General features: G+C 43.6%; 2 protein-coding genes and 1 long non-coding RNA gene across 10 annotated transcripts; 2 read left to right on the forward strand and 1 right to left on the reverse strand.

The window, feature by feature from the left end:
- Window positions 1-3,409: 3,409 nt before the first annotated feature.
- Pkn (serine/threonine-protein kinase N) lies at window positions 3,410-18,617 on the forward strand. Of its 5 annotated transcripts, XM_066299149.1 has the most exons (16): window positions 3,410-3,753; window positions 4,269-4,456; window positions 4,511-4,742; window positions 6,812-6,933; window positions 6,988-7,208; window positions 7,874-8,109; window positions 8,165-8,407; window positions 14,048-14,300; window positions 14,479-14,595; window positions 14,654-15,447; window positions 15,757-15,957; window positions 16,539-16,824; window positions 16,886-17,316; window positions 17,388-17,495; window positions 17,556-17,696; window positions 17,963-18,617. In XM_066299149.1, the coding sequence occupies exons 3-16, from the start codon at window positions 4,641-4,643 to the stop codon at window positions 18,104-18,106; spliced, it is 3,399 nt and encodes a 1,132-aa protein (XP_066155246.1). In that variant the 5' UTR covers window positions 3,410-3,753; window positions 4,269-4,456; window positions 4,511-4,640; the 3' UTR covers window positions 18,107-18,617. The 5 variants fall into 5 exon arrangements, with proteins under 5 accessions (XP_066155246.1, XP_066155245.1, XP_066155247.1 ...); XM_066299148.1 differs by having other exon boundaries at window positions 4,269-4,742; XM_066299150.1 differs by having other exon boundaries at window positions 3,411-3,753; window positions 4,269-4,742; window positions 15,772-15,957.
- LOC136348372 (uncharacterized) lies at window positions 3,914-4,389 on the reverse strand. The gene is made up of 2 exons (XR_010733648.1): window positions 4,186-4,389; window positions 3,914-4,131 (listed from the first exon to the last, which is right to left on the reverse strand). It is a non-coding gene; the product is annotated as an uncharacterized lncRNA (long non-coding RNA).
- On the forward strand, window positions 8,450-14,126 carry LOC136348371 (uncharacterized). Of its 4 annotated transcripts, none has more exons than XM_066299154.1 (10): window positions 8,451-9,761; window positions 10,395-10,720; window positions 10,772-11,109; window positions 11,161-11,331; window positions 11,685-11,899; window positions 11,950-12,189; window positions 12,244-12,427; window positions 12,480-12,840; window positions 13,086-13,935; window positions 13,988-14,126. In XM_066299154.1, the coding sequence occupies exons 2-9, from the start codon at window positions 10,500-10,502 to the stop codon at window positions 13,882-13,884; spliced, it is 2,529 nt and encodes an 842-aa protein (XP_066155251.1). In that variant the 5' UTR covers window positions 8,451-9,761; window positions 10,395-10,499; the 3' UTR covers window positions 13,885-13,935; window positions 13,988-14,126. The 4 variants fall into 4 exon arrangements, with proteins under 4 accessions (XP_066155253.1, XP_066155251.1, XP_066155252.1 ...); XM_066299155.1 differs by having other exon boundaries at window positions 8,451-9,727; XM_066299153.1 differs by having other exon boundaries at window positions 8,451-10,720.
- Window positions 18,618-19,137: the final 520 nt, after the last annotated feature.

Genomic DNA, 19,137 nt, shown 5'->3' on the forward strand with positions numbered 1-19,137 from the left:
GCGCGTGCCGACTTAATTAAAGTTTACACAACCGTGTCGTCCGTATCTACGGCCTAAATTTAATACATCGAGAATTTTAAATTTAGTTTAATCCATAGGCATAGCTCGCAAAAGACGTAGGAGTAAACCGACGTTGCCCTGCGGGCGCTTCTTCAGTAAACCCCCAACCGAAGGGATGGCTCCCCTAGGGCTTAAAAATCAAAAAGTCCCGGGGAATTTTCAGCAAAGTAGTTTTTAATAAGCCTGGTCGTGCGAAATGCGACTATGCAGTACATCCGACCTGATACGTTTCCGTCTGAAAAGTGACAGTTCCGTGTTAAAAGTGACACATTTCCGTGCGAGAAGTAACACTTTTCCCCATGCAACTGATGTCGTTGCGGCCAATTCATTTTTCGTACGTCTGAAAGGGGTCGTTCCACCACACCAACGCCCACGCCCCAAGTAGATGGGTATATGTCTTGCTTTGTTCTAAGACGGGGATTATTCCCTTCAATGCGCCGATGGCACTTGCTGGCGGGGTCTTTAAATTTTAACATTCAGATAACGATATGCAAACCAGATGGGCGCAAATTGCTTCAAAAACAGTAAGGAATTTATAAAAACTCGCCTCTTCGAAGCGAGGAACTTCCCTCTTTTATTTTGTTACGAATTTGACCCTTTCGGACCGCTTTTTGTATTTTGCAGAGAAATATGTCAATTTTGATATCTCATTTGCCACAGTCAAACATAGAGCAGGAAGCCAAAAATACGAGCCCCGAAAAATAAGACATTTTTGCTTGATTTTGAAAAAGTCTTGGCCCTTTAACTACACCCCGGTATTTATCAAGTCCGTTAAATGCTCCCGATTTCCAAAATAGCCGCGGCCCTCTCAGCGTCCATTGGTATTCCAATGTTCAAAGATCAAGATATGTAAAAGTTACTGGCGTACGTTGTATCAAAAGACTGTGAAGGATTTATCAAAATTGTGAGAAACCCACCAAAGGTTTCACCAAGAGACCTAAGAAGGAAAGACGTGTAGATGATATTTTATAAGCAGGCCTAACTTGAACTACAACTCAAACGCTTATCTAGAGTCCGGCATTATTAACACCAAGATGACCACGAAGACCACCATTTCCTTAACGCGTTCAAATGAAAGAAGTTTGAATGAACCCCTTTAAATACCTACTTCTTCCTAAGTATTTTTAGAATAATCACGATCATCATGATCAATCCAAGTGTTGCATTTCACTGAAGCTTATTTGGGCTGAACTAAACATAGTGAGATCGGTGAAATTGCCCAACATAGGAAACGCTTCCTTTGCTTGAAACGATTATTATTGTTTACGGCATATTACACAATATAAGTCGGAATTATTGTTGTTCCTTCGTAACGGGAAACGATTGAGCTTTTAAGAAAGCAATTTCAGTGTTTTTTCTTGTGCGGGATCAGTGTTTCTCTCTTAGGTTGGGATTCCCAGAAACACAGAAAGCTTCAAAAGGTTCATGTATGGATCTAAAGAAATGGAGGATTTCTTTGTGTGTGGGTGTGCGTGTGTGTGTATTTTTTTTTAATGAAACTATAAAAGGCACAACGTGTTAAGGATCATTTTTAATATAAATTTAACAAATGTTTCAGGGTAATAAGCACTACATTATATTAATCAAAAAGACGTATTGCAAAACGTTAGTTTACAATTTCTTGACATGTTGGTGGTTGAAATTTTTTTCTTTCATTTATCAACATTCCTACGATTTAAGAATCACTGCCCTTATTTTATATATTCTATATAGAAGAAGAATAATAGCAGAAATTCCAATTCCAATTCAAACAAAAGAAATTCTTAACAGGAAGAAACTGCTGCCGAAGTTGCTGCTTCTTCACATGGCCAACTGTTGAGACCGAATGATCGCTCAATGTACCCATTATAAACTCCTGAAATATTCTAAATTTTCCGCCAATTTGGACAGTTTTGCTGAAAGGAATAATAATTTAAAAGAGACCGAATGTGCGGCTGAAAATCGAATTTTCCCTCAATGTAGAATATTGGTGAAATGACTGCTGGCATTCAACATTGACCAGTCGCCTATTTTTCGCTTAAATTTCAAGCCTCAATAAATCAAGGAATAGTTATATTTTATATTATACCTCTGTCATAATTGGTCCTTTGTATATGAAGTTAAATATCTAGAATTTCAAGCGTATAATTTCTTTATGGCTTAGCAGATAATCGTGTAGAGACAGAACTGAAACTTACATATGAAGACAGTTTTCTTAACTGCTGAGAATACACTGCGATAGTAGATGTTTCTTTTATCGACTTTCTTATAGAAAATACATTCCTGTCCTCTGCATTTTCAACTGTTCTGCAGACAAACGCCCCAGGAGACCTAATACTTTTCACGTCTGTATATGAAAACATTCCAAATATTATCAACAATTATTTTTGTCACATTAATTTCTATATACAAGAATCAAAATTAAAGCAAAAAAGTGATGACCCAATGAGAATGATGAAAGCGAAGAGGGAATTTTATCAATAGTCTTGATATTATGGTGAAGTCATATTTTACGTTTCCTGTAGGACCATTCTTTTATATTTAGACGTTTGAAATCTTAAAAAAAGAGAAAAGTTAGAATAAAAGAGTACTTCGTAAATGAGAGTTGAGCCTTATGAATTGCTAAAATATAATTTTTATTCATAATTCAATAACAAATCAGATATTGCCTATATCGATATACATATCTAGATCAGGACTGACATTTAAAGTTAAATAATCCTTTTTATCCATGGTTTTATACCTACAGACATCCAAGAGTGTTTGATTTCCCCCTGTTAGTCAAATTGTAATAATTTAACATAATAAATTTATAAAAATATCCATTTCGATTTAAAAGCTTGACAGTTAGGCGAAGCAAATATTTCCCGAGTATAGAGGAAAATATTAATACCTCAAACCATTTAATGCAAAAACTTATAATATTGCGAGAGTCTGGAATATTAAATATCGAACTCATTTATAATATTTCAATTCACTTAACATTTAAACGATTTTTTGACTTTCTCAAAATAAGTTCACTTCATTTGAGGAGGATTCATTATTTTTTCTTTTATTTAATTTTTGGAGAGAATATCTCATACACTAGTAAATTGGGACGATGGAGTTTTATACTATGTTCAGTTAAAACTCACTAAAAAGTATAAATATTAAAAAATTGTTTGTTATTTGGTTTTAACGCTAAACAGTATGCAATCCACAGCATCGTTCTACATTATTTACATAGGTTGATAACTATCGCAAACAAACTAATATGAATTAAAAGAGTGATTACAGCTGACGTATTAAATTTATTCATATTAGATGTAGTATAATTAATATCTGCCTCACTTGAAAAAACTTGCAAAATTAAAAAAACTATAATTGTTAAATAGCGGGTAAATAATCACAAACTGGCAACATGATTTTGGCATCAGCGCCTGTTGATATTAACTGTCACCTAAGTGACATCTGTCACTTAAGTCCAATCCGAGCATAGTCCGAGAGTCCGAGCTCGAAAGCAAGCGGACCGACAACAAAGCGATCGCGATCGTGCAATTGCTGAGTAAATTCGGCGAATTACGGCCGATTGCGGGTCCTAATCTAATCGAAATCGGACGGTGTTGTTTACGTACTGAAAACGGGGAAAAGGGGCTCCAAAAGTGCGGAAAAACTCGCCCCAACTCGGCGGTCGCAAGTTTTCCCACGGCCAAGATGGCCGACACCTATTTTCAGGTAAGTCTTGAGGGTATTAACTGGATTTATGGCCGTTGGCACGGACCGGTTTTTCTTCCATATCCCGCCGCTCCCGAAATAAATGTTGCCTGCATTTGGCAAGCCTTAATTTCCAGCCAAAAACGTGTGGACAAATCCCTGGTATTTAGGTTATTACCTCCTCATCACAGCCAATGGTAATTACGGTAATGGTACTTTATTTCTCGTTAAGTAGCAGATTTCACCTTGTACATGCCGGCCGCAATGTGGGGGCAACCCCTCGGATGCAACTGCGAGAACACCTGTTGCACCACTGCCTGTAAATTGCCCACTTATTGTCTCTCAATCTGAGTCAAGGTTTTATCTGATTAAAGCTGACCATAGTTAATTACCTGATCGCTGAATTAGAGAATACAAGTAGCAGATACGTTACCAAACAACCCAAGTTTTTACCTTTAAAGTCAACATGATCAATTGCACACCCATTAGATGAGCATGTTTCATAGTTCCTACAAACATAGTGTTTCTGCTCACAGCTGGACTACCCCAATATCCGCGCATTAATCACTCAACCTAAACAGACAGGGACAAGTGTCAATAAACACACTGCTTCATATATCAATGAGAGACTTAGCCACATCAATTATAAGCCACATTTGTCATCACCACAAAACCCCCACCAATAGGGTAACAGCTCCTGATAACACTACAATCTATGTGATAAGTAAGCAATCCTGATTCAGTTCTAGCTTACTGGTTGCAGGAAATTATTGTGTAGGTGGGGTTTACAGTGTACTTGCAACTTTCTAAAGCCAAAAAAGGATACTACTAGGCATCATGGATTGTTTATCAATTAGTGTCTTTAAGTGACCTCTTTGTGTGTGTTCAAAAACCCCTAGTGTGTGATAATGGAGTATGGAACCATGAAAAAGAGGCCTAAGGCCAAGGTGCTCAATAGACTTGCTAAAGGGAGCTATCACACATGGGCAGGCAATGTGTCAGTTAACTGGGTAAGTTGGAAAGAAGTTCTTAGAGAGGTGAAAGAAAGTGGTTTTTCGATCTCAATAATATTAATCTTATCTGATGATAATAAGGTTACCACTTATATAGATATGCACGGAAAGGTGACAAATAGTTTTACAATGTGGGTTTATCATGTTCCTGTAATTATCAGGTTCGTTTTTTTGAATAAAATAAGCATCCAGTGTACTTTTCTGCAGTCTGGAACTCAATGTGCATATTGTAATAAAGTGGTTCCATGTACATATTTCATCTTAACAAATTGATAATGGTCCTCATAATAGTCTTCCTGGAACTCTTTATTGGTCCAAAGTGGAGGTTGCATCAGAGGCGTAATAGTAACTGATTAATGGTTTTCTTGTGTTTGACTTCACAGAATCACAACAATGGCCAACACATTCCATTAAAAACCATTAAATCAAAGTATTGAGAACTTTATGAATACATTTTCATGAAAACCAACAAACTTATTTAATTGTTTCTATGGAAATTATTCTTGTGGTAAAATTACCTGGAGTTTCATTTGTAGCCACTGGAGGTGTTTTAATGGGAAAGTTGTCACATAAATTGAAATATGCCTTTAATCATAATATTTGAGATTTAATACTTGTTGTTGATAGCTGTGGATGTGCTGGAAATGAAATCGTGGCCAAATTGTTCATAACATTTCAGTGTTTTCAAATAGGTATGTCTTTCTTTGATGGGCCTGGACAAAAATGTTTCTATTAGTTTTTATCCTAAAATTATTAATTCAGTTGCTCAAGGTCTTTGTGTGTGAAAATTGTTTAATTCGAGGAAAAGTGCAAAAACCAAAAATATCTTATAAAAGTTGCTCATGGAAAAGTTTGATTGTTTTGTTATTTTTGAGGACCTGCATCACGGAAGTACTGTTTTTGTGTGAAATTTAGACAGGCTCTTCTTGTAAGCGTGTCTCTAGCATTTTTGAGAGAACAAGGATATGTCATGAAAACACACTTTAAAGTATGAAAATTTTAATCAAACCAATACAAACTTTTTTAAAGAAATAATAAAAAAACATTTTTTTACAACTTTGAAACCTTGTATTTTGGAAATGATACAATTTGGGACTTTGTCAATGGAAACCCTTTTATTTTAACCTAACGAATACCTCTAGGTTTGCTCTTTATGTTTGTGAAATACTCTGTATATTTTAGTAGTTTGTACTTTGGTCTACAAAAATATAGAATTAAGAAGTGATTATGTCCATCATTATTACCACCTGCCACAAAAAGCAAATAAGCACATTGTTGTCCAAAAAGGTAAATTAACAAAAAAAATAGCTTCCGAAAGAAATAAACATCACATATTGTGGGAAATAGAGAATTGAATAAGGCATTGTTTGGTAAGTAGGATTACAACTTTGTGTAGGTTATGAGTTTTTTACTGGTACCTAACAGGTACAGATGCTAATCATCTAGATGTCCACATCTTTCTAGGAGAACATCAAGTCCAGGAGTGTTTGGGGTTTTAAATTTAATTTTGCGACCCAAAGCAGACTCTTTTTCCTGTTGCATATCTGTTACAAAAGTTATCCTCTATCCATTACCAGTTTAACTTAGAGGATTGCCTGAATAGACCTTTCAAACCACACATGAACTCAAGTTCTATTTCTGTCAGCATTATGATCCATCTGAATAGACTCCCTGTATTACACGTTATCGTCTTGTATAATGGGAACATCTGTATATACAATGCTGTAAGTAAATTCCCATAAACTAATACTCTCTTGATAACAATGAGGGACAAGATTTTACTGCGAAATCTGGCTGATGAGAATTAGGGCATTACCATTGTTGTCCATTAAAGCGATGGTACCGCGACTTGAAAGTAACAGGTAGATTGGCTGAAGAATTCCTATAACGGTGTTACGTCATCTTCGAATCGCTGATAGGATGATAATAATTAATTCTAAGCTACTTGAATATTTATTCAAGTTGTAAAAATGAAATCCGTTTATTTCGGGATTGAGAACTTAATGGCGTTGTATCCAAGTCTACGCCCGCTCCTGATTTCTATAGACAGCTCTTTTTATATACAGGGCGACTACATAAAGCACCCAGTGGTGTACGAGCTGTCCCACAAATATGGCTTATCCACTGACAACATAAATGAGTCGCAACTGCCCAACAAGCTCGAGGAGCTTAAAGACATAATCCGCAGGTAAGACGTTGAGGATTCTACTGGATAGAGCTCATTGTTTGTTCAAAACAAAAGGGAGATCCGCAAGGAGCTGAAGATCAAAGAGGGTGCTGAGAAGTTAAGAGATGTCTCTACTGACCGGAAGTCGCTGAGTCACGTAGCGACCATAGTGAAGAACTCGAATTTTAGACTGACTGAACTGAAGAATGAGCTCATCGAGCTGGAGTCGCAGATCATCCTGTCGCAGGGTCAGACGACGCCCGCAAATCCTCTTGTGCACCCATCGTCCAACGGAGGTAAGTTATTTTTCTTTGCTAATGGGTCAATACCGCAAAAATTCACCGCGGTCGAAATCTGGCCTGCGGGCCGGCCAAGGTCGGCGACCTCGTCGCCACTGGCAGACTGGACTTATTGACCAAGTACTGTAGGGAAGGGGGGAAAGATACACTCTTACAGTATTATTTCCGCGTTTTTTGGGAGCCTGGTTGCGGTAACAGGTCGGACGAGGTTCCGCGCCTTGAAATAGTTCAAAATCGAGTTGAAATCCGACGATCTCGTTTATTAATATACATAACATAAATAAACGGTGGTTTTGGTCGATTATTTAATGTCGATACAATTTCGAATGGTGACAAACTCGATTGTTTATTTCACGCTCCTACCGTAAGTAGGTCGAGACTTAACTGAAACAGGAAGAAGCTTGATGAAAGATCGTTCTTGAGAAGACACAAACCGGAAACTTCGATGGAAAACCAAAACTGACATAAACTCTAAAAAAGCACACGTGACCGTTGAAAACCAAATCTCAACAAGAGTATGACTAACTAGACACAACAAACTTGACAAGAAAATTACTCGAAATACGTTCAATGATATTTCAATAAATCTATGTTACTGACCAGTTAAAAGTTGCATAAAATGACGAAAACATATAAAACATCGGCGCCAATTTCGCATTTAGACTCTCTCCCTCGACTGGCGGGGACCAACAACAATGATAAAATGAGCCCGAATCACTTGGGCAGAATAGAGAACCTCGAAAGGCAGCTAAATATCGAGCTGAAGGTGAAACAAGGTGCGGAAAATATGATCCAAAGCATCGGTACGTCCAGGGACAAGAAACTGTTGCTTGAGGCGCAACAAATGTTGCAAGACTCCAGGAAAAAGATAGAATACCTCAAAATGAAGATCACCAAGGTGAGACAAGCTTAGCCTAGACATTGCCAGATATACGACATAAATTGATACGTAGATGAAACACGACGTGGATTCAAAGTCGCGCACCACAGGCTCCACCCACGACCTCACCGCCAATGGCAGCGGAGACTACGTCAACCTGGAATTGGAGCCTGCGCTAGATGAGCGAATCGAGGATCTAAAACATCGGTTACGCGTCGAAGCTGCCGTGGTAGAGGGAGCGAAGAACGTCATCAAGCTACTGCAGAACGGCACCAGGGAGCGCGGCGGCGGCGAGAATCGAAAGGCTTTACAAGAGGTAAAATTTCAATTTATTTATTATATCTTTGGTCGACCATTAATTTATATATTTATATTATACGATTTGTCCGAGCGGCAATGCCGCCTGCATGTCAAACGTTACCATTAGTTCACTCGGTTGTTTGGTGTTAATATCTTCACTTAGTGCGGCAAGTGTGTGAAATATGGTGCGAAAAGATAGGAAAATAAACTGTTATACGAGCCGTGAGCAATATTTGCCAGACACCTCAAGTCAGTATTTGGACTACGGATCTCACAAATGGTTAAGACGCGTTAGCAGCGATGTCGAATAGTTTTGATGTGAGAGCGTCTCATTGGACAATAGGCAGAATTCGGAGTTAATTGTCAGTTACCGACGTATTAGGTCCAGTCTAATACCCTGCACCTCAAGCAGTTTACGAAAGTTCGCCAGTCGTATGGGTTTGGTGCCCCGAATTCGTATGTTTTATATAGAAGTTCACGTCGTTGTCATTAATTCAAATCCATTTTGTCAATATGTACGTTCCTGAGTAGTACTGGCAACACTAGAATTTACTGTGATTTTCTCGTGGACAAATTGCGAGGCGAGGCAGGCGAATGATTCTGACATTGACTTTGACATATACCATCTAGGTTAGGGTTTGTCAGTAATATATTTCGCAGCGCCCTCGGCGGCAATTCCACGTTCCAGTTAGAGAGCTATATTTTGCCGCATTTGTATTGGTGAGTGTGTGTCGCCACGTTACCAAAACAGCGAACTCTGAAAATACAAACTTCCCGCTCTTTAGACAAATTGCAACGTAGTAATTTACCCATTTTTGTCACTTTGCTGTCACCACACCGGAGCATCGTAAACTAAATCATATGGTGGCAGCTGCGCTGGCAACACAGGACCTCTCCTCAATTGTTTTGCGTCCGCTTTTGAGCAAAAAAAAACTGCGCTGTTGCCACCTATTTTTAAACTTACTTTACTGTGGGTGTGTCAATCTAGAAATAGTTTTTCCCCTTGTTTTTAATAGAGACAGCGATGCGCGCTCTCTCGCCGGATTGCGGTCAGTGATAGTTCGGACCGCGAATGGACCACGCTTGATTTTTCTCGTTTTTTTTTTTTTCCCCCGGAACACGCGATTCCCTGGGGAACGCAAGGAATTCGTCGGTTTCTAAAATAGCCGCGTAGGTGTCACCCAAATTCCGTTCTCTTTTCGTCCCGCCGAATGACTCCGCAGTGACATAAGCGAAAGCGGTCCTCCCCGAATAGGAAAGCAACCCTCACATCCCCGTTGCCCCCCGCAGAAAGAGGGGGAGGCCTCTAGCGCGCGGCGTTGGTCAGGCTTTGAAGGTGGCGCTGGCCTAAAGGGGGGCAAATCTGACAGGTTGCAATAAACACCTCGCTCCACTAAAAGAAACAAACAAAAAACGGGGGGAAGACTAAAAATAGCCCCGGTCCGGTGCGTGTGTGGCCCAACGGGAGGATGTCGGTGACGTAATTATTTATAGGCTCTCGTGACCTTTTATTTATTTACTTTTGCTTCATTGTTCCCACGTATAATTGGGAAACAATAAATGTCAAGGCGGTATAAAAATGCGCGCTAATTTTGAGACAAGAGCACGCAATGCCGCAAGTTTTTCCACAAAACACTAAAAATAAGATTTGCACCTATGAAACAGCATTGTTTAAAAATAGTCCGGTCATCGTTGCGGAGCCCTAAACTGGCACCTGGCGCTCTTAATAGAGAGAATTGATGGGTGTTCCAAAAGCGCAAAATTTGATCAAAGATTTATTTCAAAAATTCAAGATCGGCTGGTGTCGTTGATAATGACGGAAGAACGCAACATTTGAATTGTTTCCAACGTATCAACAAACCTCCAAACCGTCCACAAGCTCTAAAATCTTCCCGTGGGTCTATAACCGTTGTCTCGGGGGCTTATTGGTCTTCGCCCCGTTTCGGTCCTGACAGTTGTGAAGCTGTTACAGCGCCTATTAAAGATTAATTCATATCTTCAAGAATCGCAAGTCCTAAAAGCTCTCACTGATAACCCGCACTTGGACAATGCCGTTAGCGCGGCACGATTCTTTCCATTTCCCAAAAAAGAAGTAGCCTCGTTCTGGAATGGACGGAAGGGACGCCACTTCGCCCCCCACGCACTTCTCAGTGCACGCAGAGTTTACCATCTCGCACCCGGGTGCCGACGATCCCCGGAACAGACCCCGTACGAGCACCGAACGGGACGAAACCACTGGAGGGGTGCGCATGACTTACTCTTGGGGCCCTCGCGCTCAGTCCGAAGACCGGCCAGAAACCTGGCCCACCAGCGCTTCCAATAGCAACAAGTATATCCTCCAATGAAATTACGATATTTGCTGAGTCCGAGGCCGTTTTAGGTCGATTTACAGCGACACAGCCCCTAGTTCTGCGACCACCCTTACTCCCCCCCGATCGATACCCCCCACAATTACCCCTCCAAGCGCCATGTTTGACACAGACTACACCCGTGGCTACCAAAAAGGGAATATGTTTTTTACGTCGACTCCGCCACCCGCAGACATTCCAAAGGATTCCATGGGGGTTAAGCCGATAAGGGCTGTTGTGCACGATTCCTCGGGATACGGCAGTGATCTTTTAAGCCCCAATTCCCAGAAAAGTCGGGTGCTGCCCAGTGTTTTCGATCGAAAGTGCCGGAGTACGTGTAACATCACCTTGTCGACTAACACTCAGAAAGGTAAGATTCGGTGGTTTCTTGGGCGACGGTGCGCAGTTGTGGGAGTTTTAGATGCCTCCACCCCAGGGCAGTGTTCCAGGACGCAAAGTTTACGCTGTCAAACTCCCTCTACTTCAAATCAGCGGCATATATCAAGGTATTATGGCTGCGGCGACCCTTGGTGCCACCACCTCAGACAAGATGAATGTCAAGCTTCCTGGAATATTTCCCCTGTTCCCGAAGGTACATTCTAATCTGGTCTTAATTGGTCTAACCAATCAGGAAACACAGATTTTGAGATATTTCAACGTATTAGAATTCACCGGAAACATTTGGTAAACGAATGAGGTTAGAAATTTAACAAATGTCAAACTTTATCGAGCACGTGACACGGTACGTGTCACTTGTCGTCCGTTTGATCCATTATTTCATGCGCTCTCTCTGTCTTTATCGCCGACTTTGGATTTGGTCACTATGACGGCATTAAACAAAAGTTTATCATTGATGAGTCATCGGATCCGCCAGTTAAGACCAAGTTTGGATATTCTTTTGTCTGGCTTTAAAAAGTGCCTACAACTCCAAAAAATTCCTCTTAGAACCCTGCGTGTTACCTGCGTCGTCCACCGCAAAAAGAGACGTGTCTGTGCAGACGTTTGAGATGGTGGACAAGTGCACGTCCCCATTTATGCGCACCAACAGCGGCGAATCAATGGATCGGCGGTACCAAAGAAGGGGCTTCACGGAGCCCCTAAAGCGCCTTTATTCCCCTGGGGGAAGTTTCACCCCCGATAGCCTAGAGGGCAGCGTCAGAGTAAGTCTTTCTCGGTGTTTTTGTTGCCGGAGATAACGAGCCGGTTTCAGTCCGCCAAGAGGGCCGGTTCGAAGCTGCGCAGAATGCCTGCTTTCGATGCGGGTGTTAAAGAACCACCGAAAGAGTCCAGTCCGGTGGACTCTTTGAAAAAACCCCGTACCGTGCACATCGATGTGTATTGTACGGGCACGGAAATGGAGTCCAACGCAAGCAGCGACTCCAGCGATGGGGAGGGCGGCAGCAAGAGCGCCAGCACTCCTCAGACCGTGTTCGAGAACGAGAAGATGCGAGTAAGTCCCGCGTGACCCCCGCGAATTCCTGATCTAAACTTGTTTGACTTTGAGGTGACGCATAAAAAAGGTCAGATTCGCGACCTGCCTTTTTACTTGAGGCGGAGCTATGGGCAGGTAAACGTAGCCTCTAAGGTTAAATCATTTGAGTCCAACACTTCCGCGGACAAAGAAGACTCTGACGAAGATAATGCGAGCACCGCATACCCGTCCAAGTTAAGTTCCTACTCGAATATTGGTATGCACAGGAGATTTTGCCTTAAACAACAAAGTTGAGGCTTGTTTCCCAGGCGATTTGTCTGCGAGCATGTCCAGCGTTCCTCGCTCCTGGACGACGTATTCGCTGTCCAGTTGCGCTATTCCTGAGGACTACGATTCAGTGGCCAACACCAGCTGGAAAGACACTTTTTCGGACATTGACAGTCTTATGATGTCCAGGTCCAGCATTGCGCCCACCGAAAGCTTGGACTTTGTGCCGCGACGTCGGATCGATGCTGCGCAGAGCATTGACGAGGCACCAGAATACGAAAGGAAGAATCTGTTAGAAACGCCCAGTGTCGATAGCATTCAGCCCAGCGACAGTTTTGAGTATGCTAATTCCGAGGATCGGCTCAGAATCAGGCAGATGGAGGATATGTGGAGGAGCAAAAGGTGAGTGTGAGGTCTGGCAGAATGGATGAGGTTATTTACGTTCAGAGGAATTTGCGGAAGGTCCTTTTTATACATATACACACGGGAAATGTTCATAAATCTCAGGTAAAGCTTGCAATAATTTATGTCAAAAATTTGTTTTGCAATATTGGATCCTTTACTCCATGACATTCCGTTCGACTACATACGTAAATGTCAGCAGTCGTCGCAATTGAGCAAAATTCGACAGAAAAAACTTTTTGTAGCTCCTCCAAGTCGCTGAAGTCTCCTATGGACGAGCAGAGTTTAAAACGGATGCAAGAGTACCTGGAGCAAAAAGTGCACGGTAGGAAATGGGAATCCAAAGACAGCGACAGCAACGATTCCGAGGATTCTGGAAAAGCCTACACCTTCGTTAAGGATGGTCCAACAAAAGAGGAAACGCCTTCCATTCAAGTCAAAAGCTCGGTTAACGTCCTTCCAAATACTGTAAGGAAAGCTTTGCCAAGATCGGGCTTGCCGCCGACGTTGCCACATCATCAAGAAACCCCCGCTAAAAGTTGTTGGGGCAATTTTATCCGAGTAAAGAAAGAGGAGGATCAAGAATCGTCCATTGAAAAATCGATAGATGCAATGGGCAACGTTGCCAAACCACGCCCTCCTCCATTAAAGAAGGGGGAGGACCAAGGGTCTCTGAGCGATTCGAGCCTCAGCTCCCATTCTCCTTCGACCATCAAACAAAGACTGAGTTTGGACCCCACTCTGCGGTCGCCATTCATGATAGTACCAGGCATTTACACGGAGCCGCGCTCCATTGCCCGTAAATTCGGAACAGTGGTTAGTTTAATGAAGAAGCCGGGACATCACATAGGGCCGGCTAAAAACCCGGACTGTATGTGCGACCACTGCCAATCATATTGGCAAGGGGTGGGATACCGCGGACGCACTCGCAGCATGGGCGACCCGCCCACCGGGCGGCAAGTCCAAAACTGGAAGGAGTTCTTGGACCAGCAACAACAGCGCAATTCCGCTGGCGTTGCCAGCGTGCCTTTCACGGACCTTTAATTTACTTTTACGTTTATTGTGTTGGTGTGTTTAAGAGTGAATGTTGCGCAGGTAGGTAAATCTTCGACGAAATCGCGAGTAGGATGAAACTAATCTATTATAGGTCGACCAAAGATCGAATTTGTTTGTTTGGAGTGTGGGTTTTTCAAGCGTTTGAATGTAGGCCCAGGAAAGCCTAAGGGCAAGCAGCATGAAGCTGGATCTGCTGAGGAAGTCGCTGGAGCAGCGCAAAGCGGAACTTCCTGCAGATTCTCCCGTTGCCGCCCAACTCAAAGAGGAGCTGGCCAATGCCAACGCATCGGTCTTCAGTCCGATGCCGGTCCACTACACCAGTCTGCAGCCGTTTCGGGTGCGCAGCGACAGCAATAGGATGCATAACGCATCGGGAACTATTAGCCGGTGCGCCGCCGTCACAGGTAAGTGGTTTTCCTGTTTCTGCGCACGTACAGGGTGCGATGTCCTTAGCATCTAAATGGAGTTGAGACACTTTTTATCAATGTTTGCAAAAAGATGGACAGGAACCACTTAAGAAATTTAAATTTCTCTAGAACCTACCACGTTATACTTTACTGTCAGATTTGTCACTCTTTATAGGAACATTAGAGGTGCGCCTGATGGGTTGCCAAGATCTCTTGGAGGACGTGCCCGGACGACCCAAGAAAGACTCCGACGGTAGTTCGAGTCCCATGGACTTGAAAATATTCAAAAAAGGTTCATTGCCGTAGAAATTTGATTAGGAAAAACTTATACAGATTGCGGGTTTTTACAGGTGTGACAGGACGCAGTTCCTCCAAGAGCTACAGTGTCAAAGAGGACGTGAGCGACGAGATCATGGCAGTACTGAAACTGGACAACAATGCCGTGGCTCAAACGAGCTGGAGACCGTGCTCGCAGCAGGCGTGGGACCAACGCTTCTCCATTGAACTGGACAAGTCTCGTGAGCTGGAAATCGGCGTTTATTGGCGCGACTGGCGCTCGCTTTGCGGCGTTCTTTTTCTCAAACTCGAGGAATTTATCGACAATGACCGCGACGGCATGGTGTTGCACCTAGAGCCGCAGGGTCTGCTTTTCGCCGAGGTCAAATTCCTGAATCCGATGATCTCCAAGCGGCCGAAACTGCAGCGACAGAAGCGCATTTTTCGGCAGGTGATGCCACGGGCCAACCAGATGAATATTAACATAGTGACCTGGGGACGTTGGATGAAGAAGCACAACAATCAGCCAGTGCCCAGCAGGCAGAACTTGCCACCTGCCGAGGAGGTTGAGGACAAACCGGAGACGCCGGGAGAAGCACCAGATGCGCAGGCTGCAGGTTTAGGAGGGCAGCGCCCCTTGGGCTTGCGTTTGGCAGTGCCTGTTCCTGTGGCCACCCCCAAGGTTCCGCCCTCTTTCCAGTCCATGTCCCAGTCGTCCACTCCGTCACCGCAAGGCCAATCGCCAAGGGATTGGACCACACCAGTTTCCACTCCTGTGGACGAAACGCCGCCCCCGCCTGTGGCGAAAAAGCGAACCTCAGCGCCTTCACTGCCGCCCCCACCGCCTCCGCCCAGGCTGGATCCAGAGGTGAGTGTATTGGTTTTTTTTATTTGTTTTTTTTTCTTGGGTAATTAGTAGGGCTGACACTTTAATTGTTATTGCAACTCTTACAGGCTCAGGTACGAGTAGCGCACTCTTTTGTTTAGGGTGTGTGGTGGTATTTTAGTTGTTGACACCCTCTACTGGGGGCGACCCAGTGACTGAAACGCCCCGTAGTGGGATTGTACAGTAACAGTGGCGTGTCAAGCACGAGGTTGAGGGTGCGCGGGTACCTTAACTATCCTTGTCGCCCTTTATGCCTGTTTTCATTTAAAAAAATCCCCGATTGTTTTTAAGTTGTCGGTATTGCAGAGCGCTGCTGCTCTCCGCGAATTCGACTTTTTGGAGCTTGAGGAGGTGTACGTGGAGGGGCGCAGGCCCTCCGAACCCCTTCTCATCTCCACTCCGACCACGCCCGTGGTCATCGCTTTCCCCCCCACCGACCAGTTCGTCGTTCTCCCCAGTCCCCAGCCGGTCATCGAATTCCCCGACGACGAGGTATCATTCAGTGTTTCTGTCTTCTATTTGTCGCTGTTTAGTTACGTTTCATTGGCTGTGTCATTGTTTGCTGCCTTTCCTCATTGTTAAGTCGCGCATGTGTCTTTGGAAACGGGATCTCGGCTTCCGAACAAATGAAACTTGACAGAATGATGAGATAAAGCAGCTTGTAACTGTAGTTTGCAGCGCTACCTCCATTTCTTTTCAGTTGCTGGTGAAAGTGAATTCACTTTTAAAAAATTATGAAGAATTTATCGAACTGAAAGATACGTGCCGTGGAAGTCAAAGTTGACATTCTTTTGGCTCGTCCGTTCCGTTTCCAAGTCACATTTAAGTGCATGCAGTGCGACCCTTCAGCACCAGAAATCACGTCCCTTTAGCTTTAGTGTGGCGTTAGATAGTGCCTGTGTCTTTGCTTGTTTGTTGTTCAAAGCTAAACACCCCTTTTCCTCCCACCCCGCCATTAACTAACAAATGCACGAGCGTCGACAGATTTAACGAAACATAAGTAGTTTGTCGTAACGTACACCTTTGGTAGCGTTTCAATTGAAAATGGAGTTTTAAAGTAACGTTTGATTTAGCCGTCGTTCGAGCAGCCCCAAGTGATGCGCAGACCGGTAGCGCGCGAAGTCAGCTACCGCGACAGCGCATACGAGTCGAGGCGACAGTCACAATCGCAACAGGCCGCCATGAATGCCGAACACTTCCGACTGATAAGCGTGCTCGGCCGAGGCCACTTCGGCAAGGTCATCCTCTCACAGTATAAGAACACCGGCGAGTATTTCGCCATTAAGGCACTGAAGAAAGGCGACATTATTGCCAGGGACGAGGTCGAGTCGTTGCTCTCGGAAAAGCGAATTTTCGAAGGTTGTTTCCACTCCTACTTATCAGGAATTATATCCCTGTCATTTGCAAATCTACTCTACAGTGGCCAACAGCATCCGACACCCGTTCCTCGTGAACCTGTTCGCCTGCTTCCAGACGGATGCGCACGTGTGCTTCGTTATGGAATACGCAGCGGGCGGCGATTTGATGATGCACATCCATGCAGATGTGTTCAGCGAGCCCCGCGCCGTCTTCTACGCCGCATGCGTTGTTCTGGGTCTACAGTACTTGCACGAGAACAAGATCATCTACCGCGATCTCAAACTGGATAATCTGTTACTGGACACGGAAGGATACGTGAAGATCGCCGATTTCGGACTTTGTAAGGAAGGCATGGGCTTCGGCGACAGGACGGGCACCTTCTGCGGCACCCCCGAGTTTTTGGCTCCGGAAGTTCTCACTGAGACGTCATACACGCGAGCTGTGGATTGGTGGGGCCTGGGGGTGCTCATCTTCGAGATGCTCGTCGGTGAGGTGAGTTCGGCCAAAATAATCTTTCGTTTTGAAATCTTGCGTTCGATGCTCTCAACCATCTTCTTGCACAGTCGCCGTTCCCCGGAGACGATGAAGAAGAAGTGTTTGACTCTATCGTGAACGACGAAGTACGCTACCCGCGGTTCCTGTCGCTGGAGTCGATCGCGATCATGAGAAGGGTACGAATTTCTCCCATTTTGTTTAGGTACAAGGTACTAATTCTTTCTTGTTCTGCGTAGCTGTTGCGCAAATCCCCAGACAGACGACTGGGCTCTAGCGAGCGGGACGCCGAGGACGTAAAGAAGCAGGCGTTCTTCAGACACATCCAATGGGAGGAACTGCTCCACCGGCGGGTACCGCCTCCTTTCGTGCCCACCGTGGTAAGTTTCCTCGCATTTTATATCGTTCGTTTCGTATCAAATTATTCTCAATCGTCCTTGGCAAAACCTTGAAATCTCTAAAAAATATTGCACAGGGTGGTCACAAAAATACCGTCCAATTTCTATTCCGTCGCTCCATCCCTTTCCTCCTTTAAGGTTCGTGAGCCACTATTTTGACCGTTACAGCGGTTTTACACTTATTATTTTTGACGGATAAATGTTCCCAATCTTTGACAACACTCTCTTCAACTGAGTTCCATCTCTAGCACTCCATGGAAGATGTGAGCAATTTTGACGAGGAATTCACGTCGGAAAAGGCGCAGCTGACACCACCCAAAGAACCGCGTCCCCTGACGGGCCAAGACCAAAACCTATTCCGCGAGTTCACCTACATGGCGGACTGGTGCTGACGGCGCTAGAGGGCGTCCGACGAAGTCGCCCTCCGCGGTTGCCAAATTGCGTGTTAGTTGCTCAGAGCGATAATTGTCGTCGTGCGTGTTTTCATAGTTTTAAGGCCGCCTTATATCCAGAGACTTCCACGTAACTACACAGGGTGAATGTAGGCCCGTTTTTTTACCTTGAATCAAGTGCCTGTCCTAAGGAAAGCAATCTGATGCTCATTGTTGATTTTTAAATGTAAATAGACTTTTTCCTTATCGATACTAACGTTTAGTAGTTCGTAGTGCCCCTCCCCCCTCCCGCTCATTACGAGACAATATTTTTCGACGCTTTAATTATCTTAATATACATAGAATTGTTTAAGTTTTATTGAGAAAATACGTACTGACGTTCCCCAAGTGCGATTGATATACATACAGTTATATATTTATATGATTACTATTATTATTGTCGAAAAGCATCACTGATAAATGAATACACATTGTTACGAACAGTTTAACAGTAAAAATATATTTATGCCAATTGTGTGTCATTCACCATTCCCCGTATTGCGCAACCGCAATCAGTAGTCTAGTCCACCATAGCACTTCGTTCAATTGTCTGGCAATGTCAAAATAAGACAAAAATACTGATATTTTTTTGTTTTCAGTTGCACACCTGTTTTTCTATTCTCGACGGGGTCAGTGTCACATACAATAGAAGGGTGGCGTTTACTACAGGGCATTTTCTAGGTATAATCCTGCGTTAAGGAAATAGCTGAAAAGACAGTGTGCAAGAAACGGCCTATTGCGTATTGAAAAACGCTTGTTTCCGTAAATTCCGAGGCGACAGGGACTTTATTCCGAAGATCAAATTGCAGTGGTCGTTTATCGATTGTACAATGTTGCGAGTGAACCGGGTCCTCATCCGAAAAGCGAAACTAAAACTAGTGGTGAAATACGAAGGCTCTAAAAACACTGGAATGTCAATTTTTAGTTCTACCAGTGAAGCGCCCAACAATATCAGTCTGAATATTTTGAAGGAAAAACAATTGCGCACCACT

Source organism: Euwallacea fornicatus, chromosome 32, assembly GCF_040115645.1.
Source record: "Euwallacea fornicatus isolate EFF26 chromosome 32, ASM4011564v1, whole genome shotgun sequence".
Lineage (NCBI taxonomy): Eukaryota > Metazoa > Arthropoda > Insecta > Coleoptera > Curculionidae > Euwallacea > Euwallacea fornicatus.